At 42.0% G+C, this 22,272-nt stretch overlaps 1 protein-coding gene across 1 annotated transcript in view; it reads right to left on the bottom strand.

The window, feature by feature from the left end:
• The window catches only part of LOC109902504 (E3 SUMO-protein ligase PIAS4-A-like), a 31,069-nt gene extending 11,602 nt beyond the window's left edge, over positions 1–19,467 (bottom strand). Inside the window, exons 1-9 of the mRNA XM_020498904.2 lie at positions 19,298–19,467; positions 12,286–12,664; positions 9,234–9,318; positions 9,083–9,124; positions 7,000–7,090; positions 6,758–6,886; positions 6,439–6,544; positions 6,276–6,349; positions 5,920–6,080 (exon numbers count right to left, since the gene is read on the bottom strand). Coding sequence (XP_020354493.1) covers positions 5,920–6,080; positions 6,276–6,349; positions 6,439–6,544; positions 6,758–6,886; positions 7,000–7,090; positions 9,083–9,124; positions 9,234–9,318; positions 12,286–12,664; positions 19,298–19,324 — 1,094 coding nt within the window. The 5' untranslated portion in view covers positions 19,325–19,467. The remainder of the gene's footprint in view (positions 1–5,919; positions 6,081–6,275; positions 6,350–6,438; positions 6,545–6,757; positions 6,887–6,999; positions 7,091–9,082; positions 9,125–9,233; positions 9,319–12,285; positions 12,665–19,297) is intronic.
• Positions 19,468–22,272: the final 2,805 nt, after the last annotated feature.

Genomic DNA, 22,272 nt, shown 5'->3' with positions numbered 1-22,272 from the left:
GGAGGCCACACGCACTACTGAGCCTCATTTTGACTTGTTTTAAGGACATTACATCAAAGTTGGATCAGCCTGTAGTGTGGTTTTCCACTTAAATTTTGAGTGACTCCAAATCCAGACCTCCATGGGTTGATAAATTTGATTTCCATTGATAATTTTTGTGTGATGTTGTCAGCATATTCAGCTATCTAAAGAAAAAAGTATTTAATAAGAATATTTCATTCAGATCTAGGATGTGTTATTTTAGTGTTCCCTTTATTTTTTTGTTTTGAGCAGTGTATATTATTTTTAGCTTGACGTTTTTTTTTATGTATTTAACTAGGCAAGTCAGTTAAGAACAAATTCTTATTTTCAATGACGTCCTAGGAACAGTGGGTTAACTGCCTGTTCAGGGGCAGAACGACAGATTTGTACCTTATCAGCACAGGGATTTGAACTTGCAACCTTCCGGTTACTAGTCCAACGCTCTAACCACTAGGCTACCCTGCCGCCCCTTAGCAGGGATTCAACTAAAAGTATTAAATTACATTTGCCCAAGTTTATCATAATACATGAACAGAATGCATTGCACTCAAAAAGTACTTGACCCCTTGACTTCCACATTTTGTTACAGCCTCATTCTAAAATGGATTAAATAGTTTTTTTCCCCCCTTATCAATCGACACACAATACCCCATAATGACAAAGCAAAAAAACTGTTTTTAGAAATGTTTCAATAAATATTCAGACCCTTTATTCAGTACTTTGTTGAAGCACCTTTGGAAGCGATTACAGCCTTGAGTCTTCTTTGGGTATGACACTACAAGCTTGGCACACCTGTATTTGGGGAATTTCTCCCACTTCTTTGCAGATCCTCTCAAGAGCTGTCAGGTTGGATGGTGAGCGTTGCTGCACAGCTATTTTCAGGTCTCTCAATAGATGTTGGATAGGGTTCAAGTCCGGGTTCTGGCTGGGCCACTCAAGGACATTCCGAGACTTGTCTCAAAGCCACTTCTGCACTGTCTCAGCTGTGTGCTTAGGGTCGTTGTCCTGTTGGAAGGTGAACCTTCCCCCCCGGTCTGAGATTCTGAGCACTTTGGAGTAGGTTCATTGAGGATCTTGCTGTACTTTGTGCCGTTCATCTTTCCCTCAATCCTGGTCTCAGTCCCTGCCACTGACACATCCCCACAGCATGATGCTGCCACCACCATGCTTCACTGTAGGAATGGTGCCAGGCTTCCTCCAGACGTGACGCTTGGCATTCAGGCCAAAGAGTTCAATCTTGGTTTCATCAGACCCGAGAATCTTGTTTCTCATGGTCTGATCAAAACGTATGTCACATGCTCCAAATACAAAGGGTGTAGACCTTACCGTGAAATGCTTACTTACAAGCCCTTAACCAACAATGCAGTTTTTGTACATGTAGGTTGGGGTAAAGTGATAAACAGCGAGTAGCAGCAGTGTAAAAACAATGTAAATAGTTCGGTGGCCATTTGATTAATTGTGGCTTATGGCTTGGGGGTAGAAACTGTTAAGGATCGCTTGCCGTGCAGCAGCAGAGTGAACAGTCTATGACTTGGGTGACTCGAGTCTGACAATTTTTGAGCCTTCCTCTGACACCGCCTAGTATATAGGTCCTGGATTGCAGGAAGCTTGGCCCCAGTGATGTACTGGTCTGTTTGCATTACCCCCTGTAGCGCCTTAGGGTCAGATGCCAAGCAGTTGCCATACCGTGGAGTGATGCAACCGGTCACTCCGTTTTGTTTAACAAAACAAAATATATTTGTATATATTTGGAGATTCTTCAAACTAGCCACCCTTTGCCTTGAAAGCTTTGTACACCCTTGGCCCTCTCTCAACCAGCTTCACCTGGAATACTTTTCCAACAGTCTTGAAGGAGTTCCCACATATGCAGAGTACTTGATGGCTGCTTTTCCTTCACTCTGCAGTCCAACTCATCCCAAACCATCTCAATTGGGTTGAGGTCAGGTGATTGTGGAGGACAGGGCATCTGATGCAGCACTCCATCACTCTCCTTCTTGGTCAAATAGCCCTTACACAGCCTGTAGGTGTGTTGGGTCATTGTCCTGTTGAAAAACAAATGATAGTCCCACCAGATGGGATGGCGTATTGCTGCAGAATGCTGTGGTAGCCATGCTGGTTAAGTGTTCCTTGAATTCTAAATCGGACAGTGTCACCAGCAACGCACCTCCACAACTCCATGCTTCACGGTGGGAACCACGCATGCGGAGATCATCCGTTCACCTACTCTACGTCTCAAAGACACGGCGGTTGAACTAAAAATGTCAGTATTCCACCATCTAATGTCCATTGCTCGTGTTTCTTAGCCCAAGCAAGTCTATTGGTGTCCTTTTCGACCATGAAGACCTGATTCACGCAGTCTCCTCTGAACAGTTGATGTTGAGATGTGTCTGTTACTAGAACATTTATTTTTGCTGCAATTTCTGGAGGCCGGTAACTAAGGAACTTTTCCTCTGCAGCAGAGGTAACTCTGGGTCTTCCTTTCTTGTGCCGGTCCTCATCATAGCGCTTGATGATTTTTGCGATGGCACTTGAAGAAACGTTCAAAGTTCTTGAAATGTTCCGGATCAACTGACATTCATGTCTTAGCCTCTCTGCGCACGGAACCCGCTAGCGGGCTGAAATTCCACAACATACGGTGATCGATACAAATAGTCACATTAAACATTCATGAAAATACAAATGTCTGACATGTATCGAAAGCCTAGAATCTTGCTACTCCAACTGCGTTGTCAGATTTAAAAAAAGGATTTACTGCGAAAGAATACAATGCGATTATCTGAGCATAGAGCCCCATAATAAAAAATAAAAAATAACCAGCACAGGCGTAACATAATCAAACTGCATTAAAATAAATTGTTTACCTTTGACGATCTTCGTCTGTTTGCAATTCTACAATGCTCATTGTTACACAATGAATGATCTTTTGTTTGATAAAATCCGTTTTTATAGCTTAACACAAAACATTTTGTGAACCGCTTGTGTCGTGAATTCCGTCTCATTCCATTTTCGATGACACATTCCAGGTAAATAACCCACACAGAATGTGAATGTTTGGTTTCACTGCAATCAACTGGTTTGTTTGTAACACAAACCAACGTGATGGGCCATTTTGCGGGACGTATTGACTGAAAGAAACCGATTTGAAGACAACAAGTCATGACATCATTGTGCACCAATGATTTGCCCGCTGTTTCATTGATTGACTGTCTTAACCCAATGACCACTGATCGTCTTGAAATCTAGCTGGGTAGATAGCCAATGAGCTGAGCTAAAGGGCAATACGCCATGTTTATGTGTTGCAAGACCAACCCATGTAGTAAGCTTCAGCGTAAAGTGAGTAATTCGCTATCGAAGTTTCATACCGGAAGGAGCTACGCATATTACGCACTGCATTGTTTGGTGAACGCGCAGATTCAGCTGTTTATATATCAATCATTATGGCGACTAAGTCAAGGAAAGCTAAATCTTCATTTAGCGATTGTGGAGGAATATTTTTTGAACGGGAGAGGACATCGTTTTGGACTGGTAAGTTCTAATGCCCTTGTTTGAAATTAATAATATAAAATATTATTTGTGGGTTTTTTTTAAATTTAGAAGCAATATATAAACATGTAATGTCATGAAATGTGAGATGTGTCTGCCTCCCCACCACAACCCACATGAAATAGCCTATTTGAGGCTGTTGAGGAGAGGGCAGGATCACATCAATGGCCAAAGTGAAATGGAGACAGTAGATACAGCTGGTCTGTCATAATATAATAGAGACAGTAGATCTAGCTGAAATGTCATAATATAATAGAGACAGTAGATCTAGCTGAAATGTCATAATATAAGAGACCGATCTAGCAGGCAATAATAATATAATAATATATTCAACCTTCAACTCTCTATATATATCTGTTTATTATACCTGTTGATACAGGGCTCATATGTGAAACTATTCTAACTGAACATTTTCTTTCACAGTGACACTGACTCCGAATGGGAGTCTTATCCGGTGTCCTGTGTGAATTTAAGTATGCTCTCTCTAATTCTCTCTCTCGGAGGAGGACCTGAGCCCTAGAACCATGCATCAGGACTACCTGGCATGATGACTCCTTGCTGTCCCCAGTCCACCTGGCCTTGCCGCTGTTCCAGTTTCAACTGTTCTGCCTGCGGCTATGGAACCCTAAACTGTTCATTTTTACTCGAGGTGCTGTCCTGTTGCACCCTCTACAACCACTGTGATCTCCACCCGGCACAGCCAGAAGAGGACTGGCCACCCCTCATAGCCTGGTTCCTCTCTAGGTTTCTTCCTAGGTTTTTGCCTTTCTAGGGAGTTTTTCCTAGCCACCATGCTTCTACACCTGGGGTTTGGGGTTTTAGGCTGGGGCTATATAAATTGATTTGATAGAGGACTGAGGGTCTTCCAAATATTGAAAGTGTGTAAATAGTTACCCGTGTTATTTTGTCTTTTTTTTTTTTTTTCCCCATATATTTTTTTATCAATATTTTTTTTTCTTCTTCATTTATGTGTTTATGTGTTGGTATTTTGCATATAGTTATTTGTTTCAAAATGTATACCGTCACCAATTTGGCCACTTGATTACATTTGGGCTACTTGTTGGGGAAACCTGGGTGACTTCATGATAAATGTCATGTAGCACACTCATTTTGGAAGTTATCATTCTGAAAAACTTTGCACAAGTACTGTTGCCCTCATATTTCTTCACTGAAATTGTCCCCATCATCCTATCTGAATGTTTTTTTTTATCTTGTTCATTTTAAAGATTAAAAAAAAAAACGTATGGTTTTTTTCATTGTTTTATCTATACCAGATCTATTGTGTTATATTCTTCAACATTCAATTCACATGTACACAAACTTCAGAGTGTTTTCTTTCAAATGGTACCAAGAATATGCATATCCTTGGTTCTGTGCCTGAGCTACAGGCTGTTAGATTTGGGTATGTCTTCAGGTGGAAATTGCACAAAGTAGGGGGGGGGGGAACTGTAAGAGGTTAAAGTAATGATGGACTGTCATTTCTCTGTTCTTACCATAATATTGACTTGCTATTTTACCAAATAGGGCTATCTTTTGTATACCCCCCTACCTTGTCAAAACACAACTGAATGGCTCTAACGCGTTAAGAAGGAAATAAATTCAACAAGGCACACCTGTTAATTGAAATACATTCTACCTTATGAAGTTGGTTGATAAAATGCAAAGCTGTCAAGGCAAAGGGTGGCTACTATCTCAAATATATTTTGATTTGTTTAACACTTTTTTGGTTACTACACGACCCCATGTGTTAATTTATAGTTGATTTTTTCACTATTATTCTACAACGTAGAAAATAGTAAAACTAAAGAAAAACCCTTGAATGTATAAGTGTCCAAACTTTTGACTGGTATTGTATGTAAATAATGTATATTTTTAATACATTTGCAAGCATTGCTGAAAACCTGTTTACGCTTTGTCATTATGGGCTATTGTGTGTAGATTCTTTTTTAATTCGCACAGTTTTTATCTTTTAGAGACTCCATCCGTAATGTAGTAGTTGGGTTTTAGTCCAGAGAAATTATCCAGGTCCTCAATAAGGCCCTTCAAGGTTGGATAACTTAGCGTACATTGATACGTGTCTCTAAATCATACATTTTTAGCCCCATAATATCCTTAATGAAAATGAATTGAGACCGACTTATTGAAACTGCCATAGCCTTATTGGGACAATAGCCCTATTGAAAATGTAGCCCAGTGTAGGTAGGCCATTGCAAGTTAAGAGTTTAATTTTTTTTATTGCTCCAAACATTCTAACCCATGCAAAGACCCTTAAAAGGAAGAGTGGTTCTCAAATTCCTGGAGAGTGAGTAGTAGTGGTGCTGTTGGTAAGTGACAAGCCTCAGCATGCCTACTTACCCATCGATGGTGAGCAGCTCAAAGGGAGCCTGTTTGTCACACACAGGGCAGGTCCACGTGGGCTTCTTCTCATTCATTTGCAGGAAGTAGATGGCATCGAAACACTGCAAGTGGGCACAGGTGAGCACCCGACACGGCACTCCTATCCGCATCTTCACTAGCTGAGAGGAGGAAGAGGAAAGGGAGGTATGTTATTAGCATTAGGCTGTAGACAAATGGTGGGTGGTATCCTGTTCCTCGTGTTGTGGTTCTTTGTTTCGGTCAGTAACAACTGAAAGGTTTAAGACTTGCTCTTTAATAAGAAATTAAAGCATGACTGGGTGGATATGGCTTGTGGTGAGAGTGCAAATCCTCACAGGACAGATGAGGGACACCCGTAGCCCTGTGGTGGCGATCTCATTCTCTGGATCAAAGCGTAGCTTGTCCTGGACTGGACACAGCAGAAAGAAACTAGTTCAACGTCACACAGCACAGGTGTAAACATTACTAAAATGCAATAAAGCATGAAAGGCCACTTACTGCGTTCACGACAGCGTTCTGCACTCTCCACTGAGCAGTGTTTAAGTTGGCTGAAGAGCTCTGCTGAGGTGAAGACCCGCACTAAATACACTGCCACCGAGTAGCGCTGCACACAGGACAAGAAGACATGAGTGAGCACTGAACAGAATGAACACACTGGAAATAGCAGCAGATATCTGAAAAACAACCACACCATTTCAAATACTTGTCGAATCAAAACAGCTTGCGTACATCACATAGTTTACTTTAGATGTGCAAAAGGCGTCGCCTCTCGGCAAGGTTCTAAAATAACAGTGTAAAGTTTCAACCAGAGACTGACCTTGCCGAAGTTGCCCCATGTGACAGTGGCCCGGTTGGTGGCAGTGGAGAGGTGTAACCAGGGTGTGATGTTGACTGGGCGACAGGGACGACGCGGTTCCACACCTGGCTTATTAGATGGGTAGTAACCCTGTACAGAACAAATATAGAAATGTTTAGCAACCAAGATATAGGCATTTTCTTCTGATTTGTTGGTTGGTTTGTTTGCCTGAGGGCATGAGATTCCCCAGCTTGACTACTTACTGGTACATGACAGTAGGACTGGTTGACTTTGACAGCAATATTGGGAGGGTACTGATCTTCCTGGACACCGATTGAGTCTGTATAACAGATTCTGTAAAGGATCATAGCAAAAGCACAGGAGGTTCAGTGGTTATCAGTGATAGATGGCAACATATGTAATCCTCTTAAACACAGCCATTCTCAATGAATTCTCAGATTTGTCATTCAATACACACAAAATGTACACTTTTGTTGGGACTTGATAAAGTTGATAAAGGACACAGTAGAGGAAACTATAATTGTCTGTAAACTTTCCAAATGTCGACAACTACAATAGACGGGCGAATAATTTTCCTTATCTGTGAAATAGACCATGTGACAAATGCAGTAGAAATGCTTTGATGCACATTTTTTATAGAATATAACCATGTTGCAGTCAAGAAATGCTACCCTATATACACACAAAGGTATGTGGACACCCCTTCAAATTAGTGGATATGTCAATTTCAGCCAAAATTGTTGCTGACAAGTGAATATGGCAGAGCAGCCACACAAGCCTAAGATCACTATGCGCAATGCCAAGCATTGGCTGGAGTGGTCTAAAACTCAACCACCATTGGTTTCCAGAGCAGTGGAAACACGTCCTCTGGAGTGATGAATCACACTTCACTATCTGGTAGTCCGATGGATGAATCTGGGTTTGGCGGATGCCAGGAGAACGCTACCTGCCACAATGCATAGTGCCAACTGTAAGGTTTGGTGGAGGAGGAATAATGGTCTGGGGCTGTTTTTCATGGGTAGGGCTAGACCTCAGTTCCAGTGAAGGGAAATCTTAATGCTACAGCATACAATTACATTCTAGACGATTCGGTGCTTCCAACTTTGTGGCAATGCCCTCATGCACAAAGCGGTCCATACAGAAATGGCTTGTCAAGATCAGTGTGGAAGAACTTGACTGGCCTGCACAGAGCCCTGACCGTAACCCCATTGAACACCTTTGGGATGAATTGGAACGCCGATTGCGAGTCAGGCCTAATTGCCCAACCTCACTAATGCTCATGGCTGAATGGAACAAGTCCCCGGAGCAATTTTCCAACATCTAGTGGAAAGCCTTCCCAGGCGTCACTACAGACACCCTGGTTCGAATCCAGGCTGTATCACAACCGGCCATGATTGGGAGTCCCATAGGGCAGCGCACAATTGGCCCAGCATCATCCGGGTTTGGCAGTCATTGTAAATAAGAATTTGTTCTCAACTTGCCTAGTTAAATAAAAAAGGTACAATTCTATTTTTTTTTAATGCCTCTTTCCAATAGAGGGCCTTAAATGTTATGCTGTTGGAATGATGATTGATGCTTGACTGTCAATTGACAAATAATTTTTTTTAAACTGACTGATCCATAATCTCATAATGAAGCCTACCCTCTGTGCTGCATCTGCAAGCTGTTGGCTAGAGCGCATGTGCCAATACCAAAGTGGGCACACTTGCTGTGTATTGCAGACTTTTGTGCCAAAAACATCTAAAGTGTTAAAAATGGGATGGAAACACATACTTCTGTTTTTTATTCTGTAAAAGAAGTTACAGCGTAATTAATGTACAGCTTTTAACAATGTTTTTTTTTTTTGGGGGGGGGGGTTATATTTGTCCTGCTACAAATTTTTATAAATGTGTAATGAAAATGTGTTCTTGCATTTTCCAACTCCCCCTGAGACACCCGTAGGGAATGGGATCATGTCACATTCACCATTGTCCACCGCCCCTGGAGCAATTGGGGTTAAGCGCGTTGCTCAAGGGCACAGCAACAACAACAAAAATCACTTTGTGGGCTCTGGGATTCAAACCAGGGACCTTTCAGTGACTGGTCCAACGCTCTAATCTCAAGGTTACCAAAAAGACAATTTGATGGAAAACCACTACTGCAGGTAAAATGTGCATATTTTTAGTTTGAATGTTATAATATTCACTTGAATATCATTGGACAAATTGATGGAAGCCTAGCTACTGATCTAGAATAGGCTTCAACTGTATGTACCGGAAATTACCTATGCAATTGTGAGATTGGTGTGCTGTTATGTGTAGGACAGTTGAACTCTTGTAAACTCACCTAAGAACCACCTGGATTGCCTTCATTCCTGGTCGAAGCTCACTAAAACAACAAGGGAGGGAATGTTATGGTACCCCTCAGTGCCCACTCAAAGTCACAAGCAGTAGAAAAAAAAAACACAGTTAACTTTGAATAAAAGTGTTATGCTCACGTTGAGTTTCTGACTTGGTCCGCTTGGCTCTGTGTTAATTCAAATATGCATTGACTGTCCTGCAGTTTCTCACTGTTCTGGGCAACTACAAGGACAGATGCAGAAGGAAAAAAAGATACGTACACATACCACAAGTTCCCTGTGCTTTGCAATGTCCAAAATGTCCTTAGAGCTTAATTGTAATGTCATGTTTCTGTCATTAATATACAGTGTCATCAGAATGTATTCAGACCCCTTAACTTTTTCAACATTTTGTTTGATGAGACAAATGTCTGTAACCTATCTACACACAATACTGATAAGGACAAAGCAAATACAGTATAAGAAATGTTTGCTAATTTATTTTAACAAAAATTAAATGGAAATATCACATTTTCATAGGGATTCAGACCCTTTACTTAGTATTTTGTTGAAGCACCTTTGGCAGTGATTACAGCCTGGAGTCTTCTGGTTATGATGCTACAATCTTGGCACACCTGTATTTGGGGAGTTCCTCACATTCTCTGCAAATGCTCTCAAACTCTGTCAGGTTGGATGGAGAGTGTTGCTGCACAGCTATTTTCAGGTCTCTCCAAAGATGTTTGATCGGGTTCAAGTACAGGCTCTGGCTGGGCCACTCAAGGACATTCAGAGACTTGTCACAAAGCCACTCCTGTGTTGACTTGGCTGTGTGCTTAGGGTCATTGTCCTGTTTGCAAGGTGATCCTTTGCCCCAGTCTGAGGTCCTGAGTGCTCTGGAGCTGGTTCATTGAGGATCTCTGTACTTTGCTCTGTTCATCTTTCCCTCGATCCTGACTAGTCTCCCAGTCCCTGCCGCTGAAAAACATCCCCACAGTATGATGCTGCCACCACCATGCTTCACCGTAGAGATGGTGGCAGGTTTCATCTAGAAGTGACGCTTCACATTCAGGCCAAAGAGTTCAATCTTGGTTTCATCAGACCAGAGAATCTTGTTTCTCATGGTCAGAGTCTTCAGGTGCTTTTTGGCAAACTACAAGTGGGCTGTCATATGTCTTTTACTGGGGAGTGTCTTCTGTCTGGCCACTACCATAAAGGCCTGATGGTTTGAGTGCTGCAGAGATGGTTGTCCTTATGAAAGTTTCTCCCATCTCCACAGAGGAACTCTAGCTCTCTGTCAGAGTGACCATCGGGTTCTTGGTCACCTCCCTGACTAAGGCCCTTCTCCCCCGATTGCTCCGTTTGGCTGGGTGGCTAGCTCTAGGAAGAGTCTTGGTGTTTCCAAACTTCTTCCATTTAAGAATGATGGCCACTGTGTTCTCAGGGACCTTCAATACCTCAGAATTGTTTTGGTACTAGAGGTCGACCGATTAAACGGAATGGCCGATTAATTAGGGCCGATTTGAAGTTTTCATAATCGAACATTGTATTTTTGGACGCCGATTTTGCCGATTCTTTTTTATTTTTTTACACCTTTATTTAACTAGGCAAGTCAGTTAAGAACACATTCTTATTTTCAATTATGGCCTAGGAACGGTGGGTTAACTGCCTTGTTCAGTTAGCCCTCCTTACGGCTAACTAGTCCAACGCTCTAACCACCTGCCTCACGAGAAGCCTGCCTGTTACACGAATGCAGTAAGAAGCCAAGGTAAGTTGCTAGCTAGCATCAAACTTATCATATAAAAAAACAATCAATCATAATCATAATGCAACAGTTTGGGCAGACTGGCTCATTGCGAACTAATTTGCCAGAATTTTACGTAATTATGACATTACATTGAAGGTAGTGCAATGTAAGAGCAATATTTAGACTTGGGGATGCAATCCAATAGATAAAATACAGAACAGTTCCATATTTCAATGAAAGAATAAACGTTTTGTTTTCGAAATGATAGTTTCCTGATTCGACCGTATTTCTGTGTATTATTATGTTATAATTAAGTCTATGATTTGATAGAGCAGTCTGACTGAGCGATGGTAGGCACCAGCAGGCTCGTAAGCATTCATTCAAACACTTTTGTGCGTTTTGCCAGCAGCTCTTCGTTGTGCTTCAAGCATTGAGCTGTTTATGACTTCAAGCCTATCAACTCCCGAGATTAGGCTGGTGTAACCAATGTGAAATGGCTAGCTAGTTAGCGGGGTGCGCTCTAATAGCGTTTCAAAAGTCACTTGCTCTGAGACTTGGAGTAGTTGTTCCCCTTGCTCCGCATGGGTAACGCTGCTTCGAGGGTGGCTGCTGTCGATGTGTTCCTGGTTCGAGCCCAGGTAGCAGAGAGAAGGATGGAAGCCCGAGGGTGATCGAGGGTGACCGAGGGTGATTGACCGTCATCTTGAACTTCTTCCATTTTCTAATAATTGCGCCAACAGTTGTTGCCTTCTCACCAAGCTGCTTGCCTATTGTCCTGTAGCCCATCCCAGCCTTGTGCAGGTCTACAATTTTATCCCTGATGTCCTTACACAGCTCTCTGGTCTTGGCCATTGTGGAGAGGTTGGTGTCTGTTTGATTGAGTGTCTGGACAGGTGTCTTTTATACAGGTAATGAGTGGAGAACAGGAGGGCTTCTTAAAGAAAAACAGGTCTGTGAGAGCCAGAATTCTTACTGGTTGGTAGGTGATCAAATACTTATGTCATGCAATAAAATGCAAATTAATTACTTAAAAATCATACAATGTGATTTTCTGGATTTTTGTTTTAGATTCCGTCTCTCACGGTTGAAGTGTACCTATGATAAAAAATTACAGACCTCTACATGTTTTGTAAGTAGGAATACCTGCAAAATCAGCAGTGTATCAAATACTTGTTCTCCCCACTGTATGTAAATCCAAAAAGGTATTTGCAAAAATTTCTAGACCTTTTTTCACTTGTCATTATGGGGTATTGTGTGTAGATTGATGAGGATTTTGTATGTATTTAACACATTTTAGAATAAGGCTGTAATATAAAATGTGGAAAAAGTCATGGGGTCTGAATACTTTCCAAAGGCGGGACAGTTTTTTTTACTGACCATAAGAGCTGACCAGGAACTTTTTGGCCTCTCTACAAGGACTTGACTAGACCGAAAGCTCTCCACATTTCACTGACAAAAATCACTCACTTAGCTCTGTTGGCGGCAACAGCGTCTCCAGAGTTTGGTAGAAGGGCAGCGACACCAGCTTGACCTCAGCCGCAGGTGTGGAGGACAGCTTGGGGATGCCGTTGAGGTAGTCTGCGCCCTGAGTGCCTGTGGGGGACGAGCTGAGGGAGGAGTAGGCCACCGGAACCCCCTCCGGGCGCCGAGCAGCCAGCCAACCCGACGCCTTGGGGAAGCGTGACTCGTACAGCTGCCGCACGTTCTTCAGCAGCTCTGGGCTGTACTCTGTTTGCACCAGCCTCAGCGCCCGTCCCACCAGATCATGCTTTAGACCACTCTTACTGCGGCCCATGGAGGCCAGCAGCGTCTGCAGGTCAGACACCCGGAAACTCTTCACCATGTTCTGAAGGGAAGACACAAAGGAGAGAGTGATAGGAAGAGGGGAAGTTTTGGATTACCATCTTGATTCCTTGAGCTAGGCAAGTGCCAATAACTTAAAAAAGGTAGCCTAAACTAGTTACTCAACCCTGCACGTTAAGAGGCTGCTGCCCTATGTACATGAAATCAGACACTTTAATAATGTTTTACTCATGTCATATGTACAGTTGAAGTTTTACATAGCCAAATACAATGAAACTCAGTTTCACAATTCCTGACATTTAATCATAGTAAAAATGTCCTGATTTAGCCAACTGCAGTAAAAGGTTAAAGAAGGATTTTTAAGCCTTGAGACATGGATTGTGTATGTGGCCATTCAGAGGGTGAATGGGCAAGATAATATTTAAGTGCCTTTGAAAGGGGTATGGTAGTAGATGCCAGGGGCAGGACTGGCTTAATGCAGGGGTTTACCGGGGCTGAAGCCCTTGGGCCCAGGAGGCAACAAAAATATATATAAATAAAAGGAACTGTATCCAGTATATATTACACACACACACACACACACACACACACACACACACACACACACACACAATATAGATAGGAGAGTTGAAGTCAGAAGTTTACATAAACTGAGTTTAAATGTATTTGGCTCAGGTGTTTCACAATTCCTGACATTTAATCCTAGTAAAAATGTCCTGTCTTAGGTCAGTTAGGATCACAACTTTATTTTAAGAATGACATTTCACACAATAATAGTAGTGAGAATGATTTATTTCAGCTTTTATTTCTTTCATCACATTCCCAGTGGGTCAGAAGTTTACAAACACTCAATTAGGTAGCATTGCCTTTAAAATTGTTTAAATTGGGTCAAACATTTTGGGTAGCCTTCCACAGGCTTCCCACATTAAGTTGGGTCAAACAAGCTTTTTTAGTTCTGCCCACAAATATTCTATAGGTTTGAGGTCAGAGCTTTGTGATGCCCACTCCAATACCTTGACTTTGTTGTCCTTAAGCCATTTTGCCACAACTTTGGAAGTATGCTTGGGGTCATTGTCCATTTGGAAGACCCATTGGCAATCAAGCTTTAACTTCCTGATTGATGTCTTGAGATGTTGCTTCAATATATCCACAATTTTCTTTCCTCATGATGCCATTTATTTTGTGAAGTGCACCAGTCCCTCCTTCAGCAAAGCACCCCCACAACATGATGCTGCCACCCCCATGCTTCAAGGTTGGGATGGTGTTCTTCAGCTTGCAAGCATTCCCCTTTCTCCTCCAAACATAATGATGGCCCTTATGGCCAAACAGTTGTATTTTTGTTTCATCAGACCAGGGGACATTTCTCCAAAAAGTACGATCTTTGTCCCCATGTGCAGTTGCAAACCGTAGGCTGACTTCTTTTAATGGCGGTTTTGGAACAGTGGCTTCTTCCTTGCTGAGCGGCCTTTCAGGTTGTCTATTGGACTCGTTTTACTGTGGATATAGATACTTTTGTACCGTTTTTCTCCAGCATCTTCACAAGGTCCTTTGCTGTTCTGGGATTGATTTGCATTTTTCGCACCAAAGTACGTTCATCTCTAGGAGACACAACGCATCTCCTTCCTGAGCAATATGACAGTTGAGTGGTCCCATGGTGTTGTTACTTGCGTACTATTGTTTGTACAGATGAACGTGGTACCTTCAGGCATTTGGAAATTGCTCCCAAGGATGAACCAGACTTGTGGAGGTCTACAATTTTTTTTTCCTGAGGTCTTGGCTGATTTCTTTTAATTTTCCCATGATGTCAAGCAAAGAGGCACTGAGTTTGAAGGTAGGCCTTGAAATACATCCACAGGTACATCTCCAATTGACTCAAATGATGTCAATTCGCCTATCAGAAGCTTCTAAAGCCATGACATCATTTTCTGGAATTTCCAAGCTGTTTAAAGGCACAGTCAACTTAAGTGTATGTAAACTTGTGACCCACTGGAATTGTGATATAGTGAATTATAAGTAAAATAATCGGTCTGTAAACACAAGCATTTTGCTATACCCGCAATAACATCTGCTAAATATGTGTATTTGACCAATAACATTTGATTTGAAGAGCTGTGCACAGACCTATCTATATAATTACCTGGTATAAAGAAATTAACACTCAGCATGTCAATTCAAATGATTAATGCTAAATTGAAATACACATGACCAGAAGTATGTAGACACCTGCTCGTCAAACATCTCATTCCAAAATCATGGGCATTAATATGGAGTTGGTCCCCCCCTTTGCTGCTATAAACAGCCTCCACTCTTCTGGGAAGGCTTTCCACTAGACGTTGGAACATTGCTGCTGCCGGCACTTGATTCCATTAAGCCACAAGAGCATTAGTGAGGTTGTGCGATTAGGCCTGGCTCAGTCGGCATTCCAATTCATACCAAAGGTGTTCGATGGGGTTGAGGTCAGGGTTCTGTGCAGGCCAGTCAAATTCTTCCACACCGATCGACAATCCATTTCTGTATGGACCTCACTTTGTGCATGGGGGCATTGTCATGCTGAAATAGGAAAGGGCCTTCCCCAAAACTGTTGCCACAAGGTTGGAAGCACAGAACCATCTAGAAAGTCATTGTATGCCGTAGCGTTAAGATTTCCCTTCACTGGGGCCTAGCCTGATCACTCCAGAGAACATGTTTTCACTGCTCCAGAGTCCAATGGAGGCTAGCTTTACACCACTCCAGCCGACACTTGGCATTGCACATGTTGATCTTAGGCTTGTGTGCAGCTGTTTGGCCATGGAAACCCATTTCATTAAGCTCCCGACGAACAGTTTGTGTGCAGACGTTTCTTCCAGAGGCAAACCATTTTTACGCTCTAGAGCACTTGGCGGTCCCGTTCTGTGAGCTTGTGTGGCCTACCACTTCGCGGCTGAGCCGTTGTCGCCTCACAATGACACCACTCACAGTTGACCGGGCAGAAAGTTACTTACTGACTTGTTGGAAAGTGTGATGGTGTCATTCTAATGCAAATGTTTGTCTATAGAGATTGCATGGATGTGTGCTTGACTTTATACACCAGGCAGCAATGGGTGTGGCTGAAATAATAGCTGAATCCACTAATTTGAAGGTGTCCACATATACTTGTGTAAATATAGTGTCTGTGCACTTGCTTCAAGTAATATTTTCCTCCCTCCCATCTAGAATTCAGTAGCATGACCCATGAGCCCCTTCTGTTCCTAACACCATGCATAGAATATTTTTCCTACAAACAAAACCTAGACTGGTCCCCCCTTTAAGTAGTGTAGGACACAACACCGTCGGTGCATTTGAAGACCCATCAATGCATGTAGCTAGCTAGTCACTATCTACACTGAACAAAAATAGATGCAACATGTAAAGTGTTGGTCCCATGTTTCATGAGCTGAAATGAAAGATCCCATAAATGTTACATACACAGAAAATACTTCTCAAATTTTGTGCACATCTCTGTTAGTGAGCATTTCTCCTTTGCCAAGATAATCCATCCACCTGACAGGTGTGCATATCAAGAAGCTGATTAAACAGCATGATTACACAGGTGCACCTTGTGCTGGGGACAATTAAAGGCCACAAAAAATTTGCAGTTTTGTCCAACACCACAGATGTCTCATGTTGAGGGAGCATGTAATTGGCATGCTGACTGCAGGAATGTCCACCAGAGCTGTTGCCAGAGAATTTATTGTTTACTTCTTTGAGAGAAAAAAAATAAACCCGCACACTAATCTTGATAGCATCAGTGCTCTTTAATAAGCTTTATGTATCAGCCCCAAGGCCTTCGCCAGAGCTTGTGATTTTTTTTCCAGTCTTTTTTTTTTTTTTTTTGCACCCTTATGTAGACAGCTTTACTCACATCCATCGAATGTGGTTCGAGTCGAGGGAAAATAAGTGTTACCAAATATAACATTGTGAATTTCATAAATATTCTAATAAAAGGGTGTACATAAAACATATTAAAAACATCTGTAAAACCACAATGAGGACGTCAACCCATCAAGCAAGTTTTCATAAATCATTGGGTACAGCGCAATACAGAGTAATCTGAAATGGGAGCATTCATTCATGTTCAAAACGGTTCCCAATAAATGACAATACGTGCTCCACCACCCATGTTATCTACATGATTAAATGTCCATGTGGATTGTGTTATGTAGGTAAAACCTCTCGTTCTCTCTAACAGAGAATTTGTGAATATAAATAAAAAATCAGGAGAAACGACAGGGATTATACAGTCCCAGTAGATTTTAAATGACCAAAAATATGACATTTCTACCGTCAGATTTTGTGGCATTGAGAAGGTCAAGATATCAGACAGGGGAGGTGACATAAATAATACTCTGAGCCAAAGAGAATGTTTTTAATGATGAAATGCCAATGTATGTTACATTGTAAATTTGATCAATTAATGCCCACATTTCAGATTACTCTGACGTCACACTATTTTAATATTTATCAAATGCACATTGTAACGCTTACTTATTTTCCCTCGACTCTAACCCCATTTGATGCATGGAACAGATGTGGGTGGAGCCATGTCGACATTTTTTTTTATTACTCAAAAGCTCTGACGAAGGCCTTGAGGCCGATACGTAAAGCCTATTAAAGAGAAGTGATACTATCAAGAGAAGTGTGGGTTTCTTATTTTTCCCCCTCATCTTATTCAACTGTTACCATGCACCTTAAAAAAAAAAAGACAGCTCAGATGTGAGAGTGCCCTTTGAATTTTGAATGTTAATTTCTCTATCATAAATCGCATCCAATGGTGGTACATCTAACCTGGGTTGCTCCTCTTTTCAGTTCGCTGCAGCTAGAGGCTTGGACGAGCTGCAAAAAAACCCTCCACTGTTTTTATCTCCATCTCTTCATTCAAAGACTCAATCGTGGACACTTACTGACTGTTGTGGCTGCTTCGCGTGATGCATTGTTGTCTCTACCTTCTTGCCCTTTGTGCTGTTGTCTGTGCCCAATCATGTTTGTACCATGTTTTGTGCTGCTGCCATGTTGTTATGTGTTGCTAACATGCTGTGTTTTCATGTGCTTCTGCCATGCTAGGTTGTTGTCTTAGGACTCTCTCTTTATGTAGTGTTGTGTGACTTGCCTAGTTAAATAAAAAAATAACCGGCCTCACAACCACATACCACATGAAACGCCAGCCCAGAATCTCCACATCTGGCTTCTTCACCTGCAGGATCATCTGAGACACGCCACCACACAGTTGATGAAACGGTGGGTTTGCACAACTGAAGAATTTCGGCACAAAGTGTCAGAAACAGTCTCAGGGAAGCTCATCTCCGTGCTTGTCGTCCTCACCTGGGTCTTGACATGACTGCATTTTGGTGTTGTAACAGAGTTGTGGGCAAACGCTCACCTTCGACGGCCACTGGCACGCTGGAGAAGTATTCACTTCACGGATGAATCCAAGTTTCAACTGTACCAGACAGATGGCAGACAGTGTATGGCATCTTGTGGGTGAGCGGTTTGCTGATGTCAACATTGTGAACAGTGTCCATGGTGGCGGTGGGGTTATGGTATGGGCTGGCATAAGATAGCCATTGATAGAACGCAATTGTTCGTTGTCTATTTGAATGCACAGAGATACCATGATGAGATCCTGAGGCCCATTGTCGTGAAATTCATCTGCCGCCATCACCTCGTTTCAGCACGAAATGCACAGCCCCATGTCACAACGATCTGTACATAATTCCTTGAAGCTGAAAAATGTCCCAGTTTTTCGATGGCCTGCATACTCACCAGGTATCTCACCCATTGTGCATGTTTGGAATGCTCTGAATCGACAGCGTGTTCCAGTTCCCGCCAATATCCAGCAACTTCGCAGAGCCATTGAAGAGTAGTGGGACAACTTTCCACAGCCTGAACAACTATATGTGAAGATGTGTCGTTCTGTATGAGGCAAACGGTTGTCACACCAGACACAGACAGGTTCTGATCCACGACCCTACCTTTTTTTTAAGGTATCTGTGACTGACAGATTAATCTGTATTCCCAGTCATGTGAAATCCATAGATTAGGCTTTATTAATTGATTTCAATTGACTGATTTCCTATATGAACTGTAACTCAGTCTAATATTTGTTGCGTTTATATTTTTGTTCAGTGTAGTTATAAAAGTCTTGCAAACTAAATTACATCAATCTCATTAATTCAGGTGCATTTCTACAACTCGTGTATCAGGCTTGCAGCGTGTAGAGGTGGACAGCGGCATTGACAATTGCCTTGTCTGACAAGAAGCTAGGCTAGTGGGTAAGCTAACGTTACCTCCACTTGCTTTGTTGTTATCCCAACAGTGAAAATACGTCCATTGACAAGTCAAAGTGCCAGTGGATGGACCGAATGTTGAATGCAATCTCTCGCATAAACATTCAATGATACAATTTCGCACTGACTCCCTGCTGGCGAGTGTTTTTATGGCCTCATCATTCATTTTCCATGTCCCTGCTAGCTAACGTTAGCTAGACGCACTTAGCGGCGAAGAGAAACCAGTTTCAATATAACTACCAATTTATCAACCTTCACTAAGTTAAACCCTTTTATACAGTATTCATGGGAAACCTTTACAGTTTCCCATACTAACCGGCCATCTCCCACGCAGGCCCTTTCCTATCAACCCGGTCGAGCGGATCTCTGCTTACCATCGCTTCCACCAGTTCGCCCGCCATCTTTGTACAGCAGCCCCGCGAGAGGCAGAGCCGAAAGGTAGTCCTTCACCAGTGAGAAGCAGACGGGACGCTCGCTGCTCGACGCTTCTCTGCTTCCAATCACAGCGCAACCACACTACGAGCTTCAAGGAGTACGTTGAAAGTAGGCGTGTCATCATTGTTTTAAAGTGACAGTTAAACTTTTTTTTAAACACTCAGAGACAGGCCTCCCATCTATGTAAGGCCTCACTTATAAGAAAACATAACCATCCACTAAGTAGCTGAACTCTGGAGTTTGCTGAGTTTTATACTATCGAATCAAAGAGGATATGCATTGTGAAAATAATTCAAATTCAAAACAAGAGGAACGCATGACCTGTTAAATGGGGAGGAGCGCATGGCCCAATCAACTCCTGTCCGAGTGAAATATTCCGCTTCGGGAAATGCAACGAACCATTGGATATCGAATAAACTCTTTATCTATTTTGAACAATAATCTAAATATTCACAGGGAGCCAAGTCAAGATGCAGTACACAGATGTAGTGCACTGAAGTCACATTGGAAGAGAGGTTATACATGCTTCTCGATTTAAAAATGCAGTCCAATGAATAAGAGCAGTCCTGTGTTAATTATTTTCTCTTGATTTCACACCCTCCCCTGGTAATCCATTTCTGGATTTTCAAACTTCTTGATTTGTGCTGAAGAACAGAGATCGTAAACCAAAACCATTCATGTTTAAAATCAAATGAAAGAATAATATAAACTTTAATATATAATCTTTGCATGATTTGACTTTCACCTCAAGTTTGCATATTAACTGTGATAAGTAACAGATAATTGGAACAATATATATTGTCCCAGCTCTGCTCTATGTAGGCCTACTTTAATACCATTCCTGTGTGCTTTATCATAAATTGTTTGCTTGCACACATACAAATTTGAGCAAAAATGATATTCACAGGACAGTCAGTGTCTTACAAAACCTCCAGTTGTGTGAAATATCAGCTCCATATTATAATCAAACAGTGTTGGCTTAAGTTATTGTAAATTAAAATAGAGGTGTATGTCCTCTTGACAATGACATAAATATCTTCAGTATCTTTTTATTATGGAATAATCTCTATTTAATGATACATTTTATCACATGTCTCATTCAGGCTACTTGGATGGTGTAGGCAGGCTGTAGTAGTAGTTCTTCAACTTGGACAGACGAGGGCAATATAGTCCACCGGTGGTTCATTCCTCTCATTCTTGAACAGCCCCAATTCGTCTGGACATGGACTCTACAAGGTGTCGAAAGTGTTCCACAGGGAAGCTGTTCCATGTTGACTCCAATGCTTCCCACTGTTGTGTCAAGTTGGCTGGATGTCCTTTGGCACTCACGAGAAACTGTTGAGTGTGAAAAACTCTGCAGCTTTTATTTCACCTTTATTTAGCCAGGTAGGCAAGTTGAGAACAAGTTCTCATTTACAACTGCGACCTGGCCAAGAATAAAGCAAAGCAGTTCGACACAAACAACAACACAGAGTTACACATGGAATAAACAAAACATACAGTCAATAATACAGTTGAAGAAACTCTATATACAGTGTGTGCAAATGAGGTAAGAAAAGGGAGGTAAGGCAATAAATAGGCCATGGTGGTGAAGTAATTACAATATAGCAATTAGACACTGGAGTGATTGATGTGCAGAAGATGTATGTGCAAGTAGAGATACAGGGGTGCAAAGGAGCAAGATTAATAAATAAATACAGTATGGGGATGAGGTAGTTGGATGGGCTATTTACAGATGGGCTATGTACAGGTGCAGTGATCTGTGAGCTGCTCAGACAGCTGGTCCTTAAAGCTAGTGAGGGAGGTAAGAGTCTCCAGCTTCAGTGATTTTTGCAATTCATTCCAGTCATTGGCAGCAGAGTACTGGAAGGAAAGGCGGCCAAAGGAGGAATTGGCTTTGGGGGTGACTAGAGAGATATACCTGCTGGAGCGCGTGCTACGGGTGGGTGCTGCTATGGTGACCAGTAAGCTGAGATAAGGCGGGGCCTTACCTATCAGAGACTTGTAGATGACCTGAAGCCAGTGGGTTTGGCGATGAGTGTGAAGCGAGGGCCAGCCAACGAGAGCGTACAGGTTGCAGGGGTGGGTATTATATGGGGCTTTGGTGACAAAACGGATGGCACTGTGATAGACTGCATCCAATTTGTTGAGTAGAGTGTTGGGGGCTATTTTGTAAATGATATCGCCGAAATTGAGTATCGGTAGGATGGTCAGTTCTTGACACAAACCAGTGAGACAGGCACCTACTACCATATCCAGTTCAAAGGCACTTAAATATTTTGTCTTGCACATTTCCACTTTGAATGGCACACATTCACAATCCATGTCTCAAGGATTAAAAATAATTATTTAAACACTGATTGCAGTGGATTTGACAAGTGACATCAATAAGGCATCATAGCTTTCACCTGGATTCACCAGGTCAGTCTATTTAATGGAAAGAGCAGGTGTTCTTAATGTTTGCCGACTCAGTGTATACATTATACACATCATTGGTGTAAAACGGTTTGCATGCCCCACCTTGTTCTATTACAGTAACTACAACCAGAGAGACAGAGGCGAGAGGGTCGACTCCGCTCCAAATCTGTCCTAGTTCAAAAAAAGCGCTAAGCAGACCGAGGGAGGGTTTTTGTATGGGGGGCAATGAGAGTGTCAAATTTGGTCAAGATAAAAGGGAATTGCTATTTTTATAGATTAGAAATAGAGTATTTGATCAAATAGAAGTTTCATAATGCTTAAGTTGTTACAAGTGTACTGATCTGTGCATGTGACATTCCTGAATCTTTGAGAAAACATTTTTTATATCGGAATTGTGCCTGTTGTTTGTTCACTGTTATTTCTCAAAGATTTCATAACCACATCTTTAATCAATTCAACAATGACGAGACAGGAGACAGGATACAGGAATTCAGTT

Source organism: Oncorhynchus kisutch, linkage group LG13 (assembly GCF_002021735.2).
Source record: "Oncorhynchus kisutch isolate 150728-3 linkage group LG13, Okis_V2, whole genome shotgun sequence".
Lineage (NCBI taxonomy): Eukaryota > Metazoa > Chordata > Actinopteri > Salmoniformes > Salmonidae > Oncorhynchus > Oncorhynchus kisutch.
This window is presented reverse-complemented; position numbering and strand designations above follow the sequence as displayed.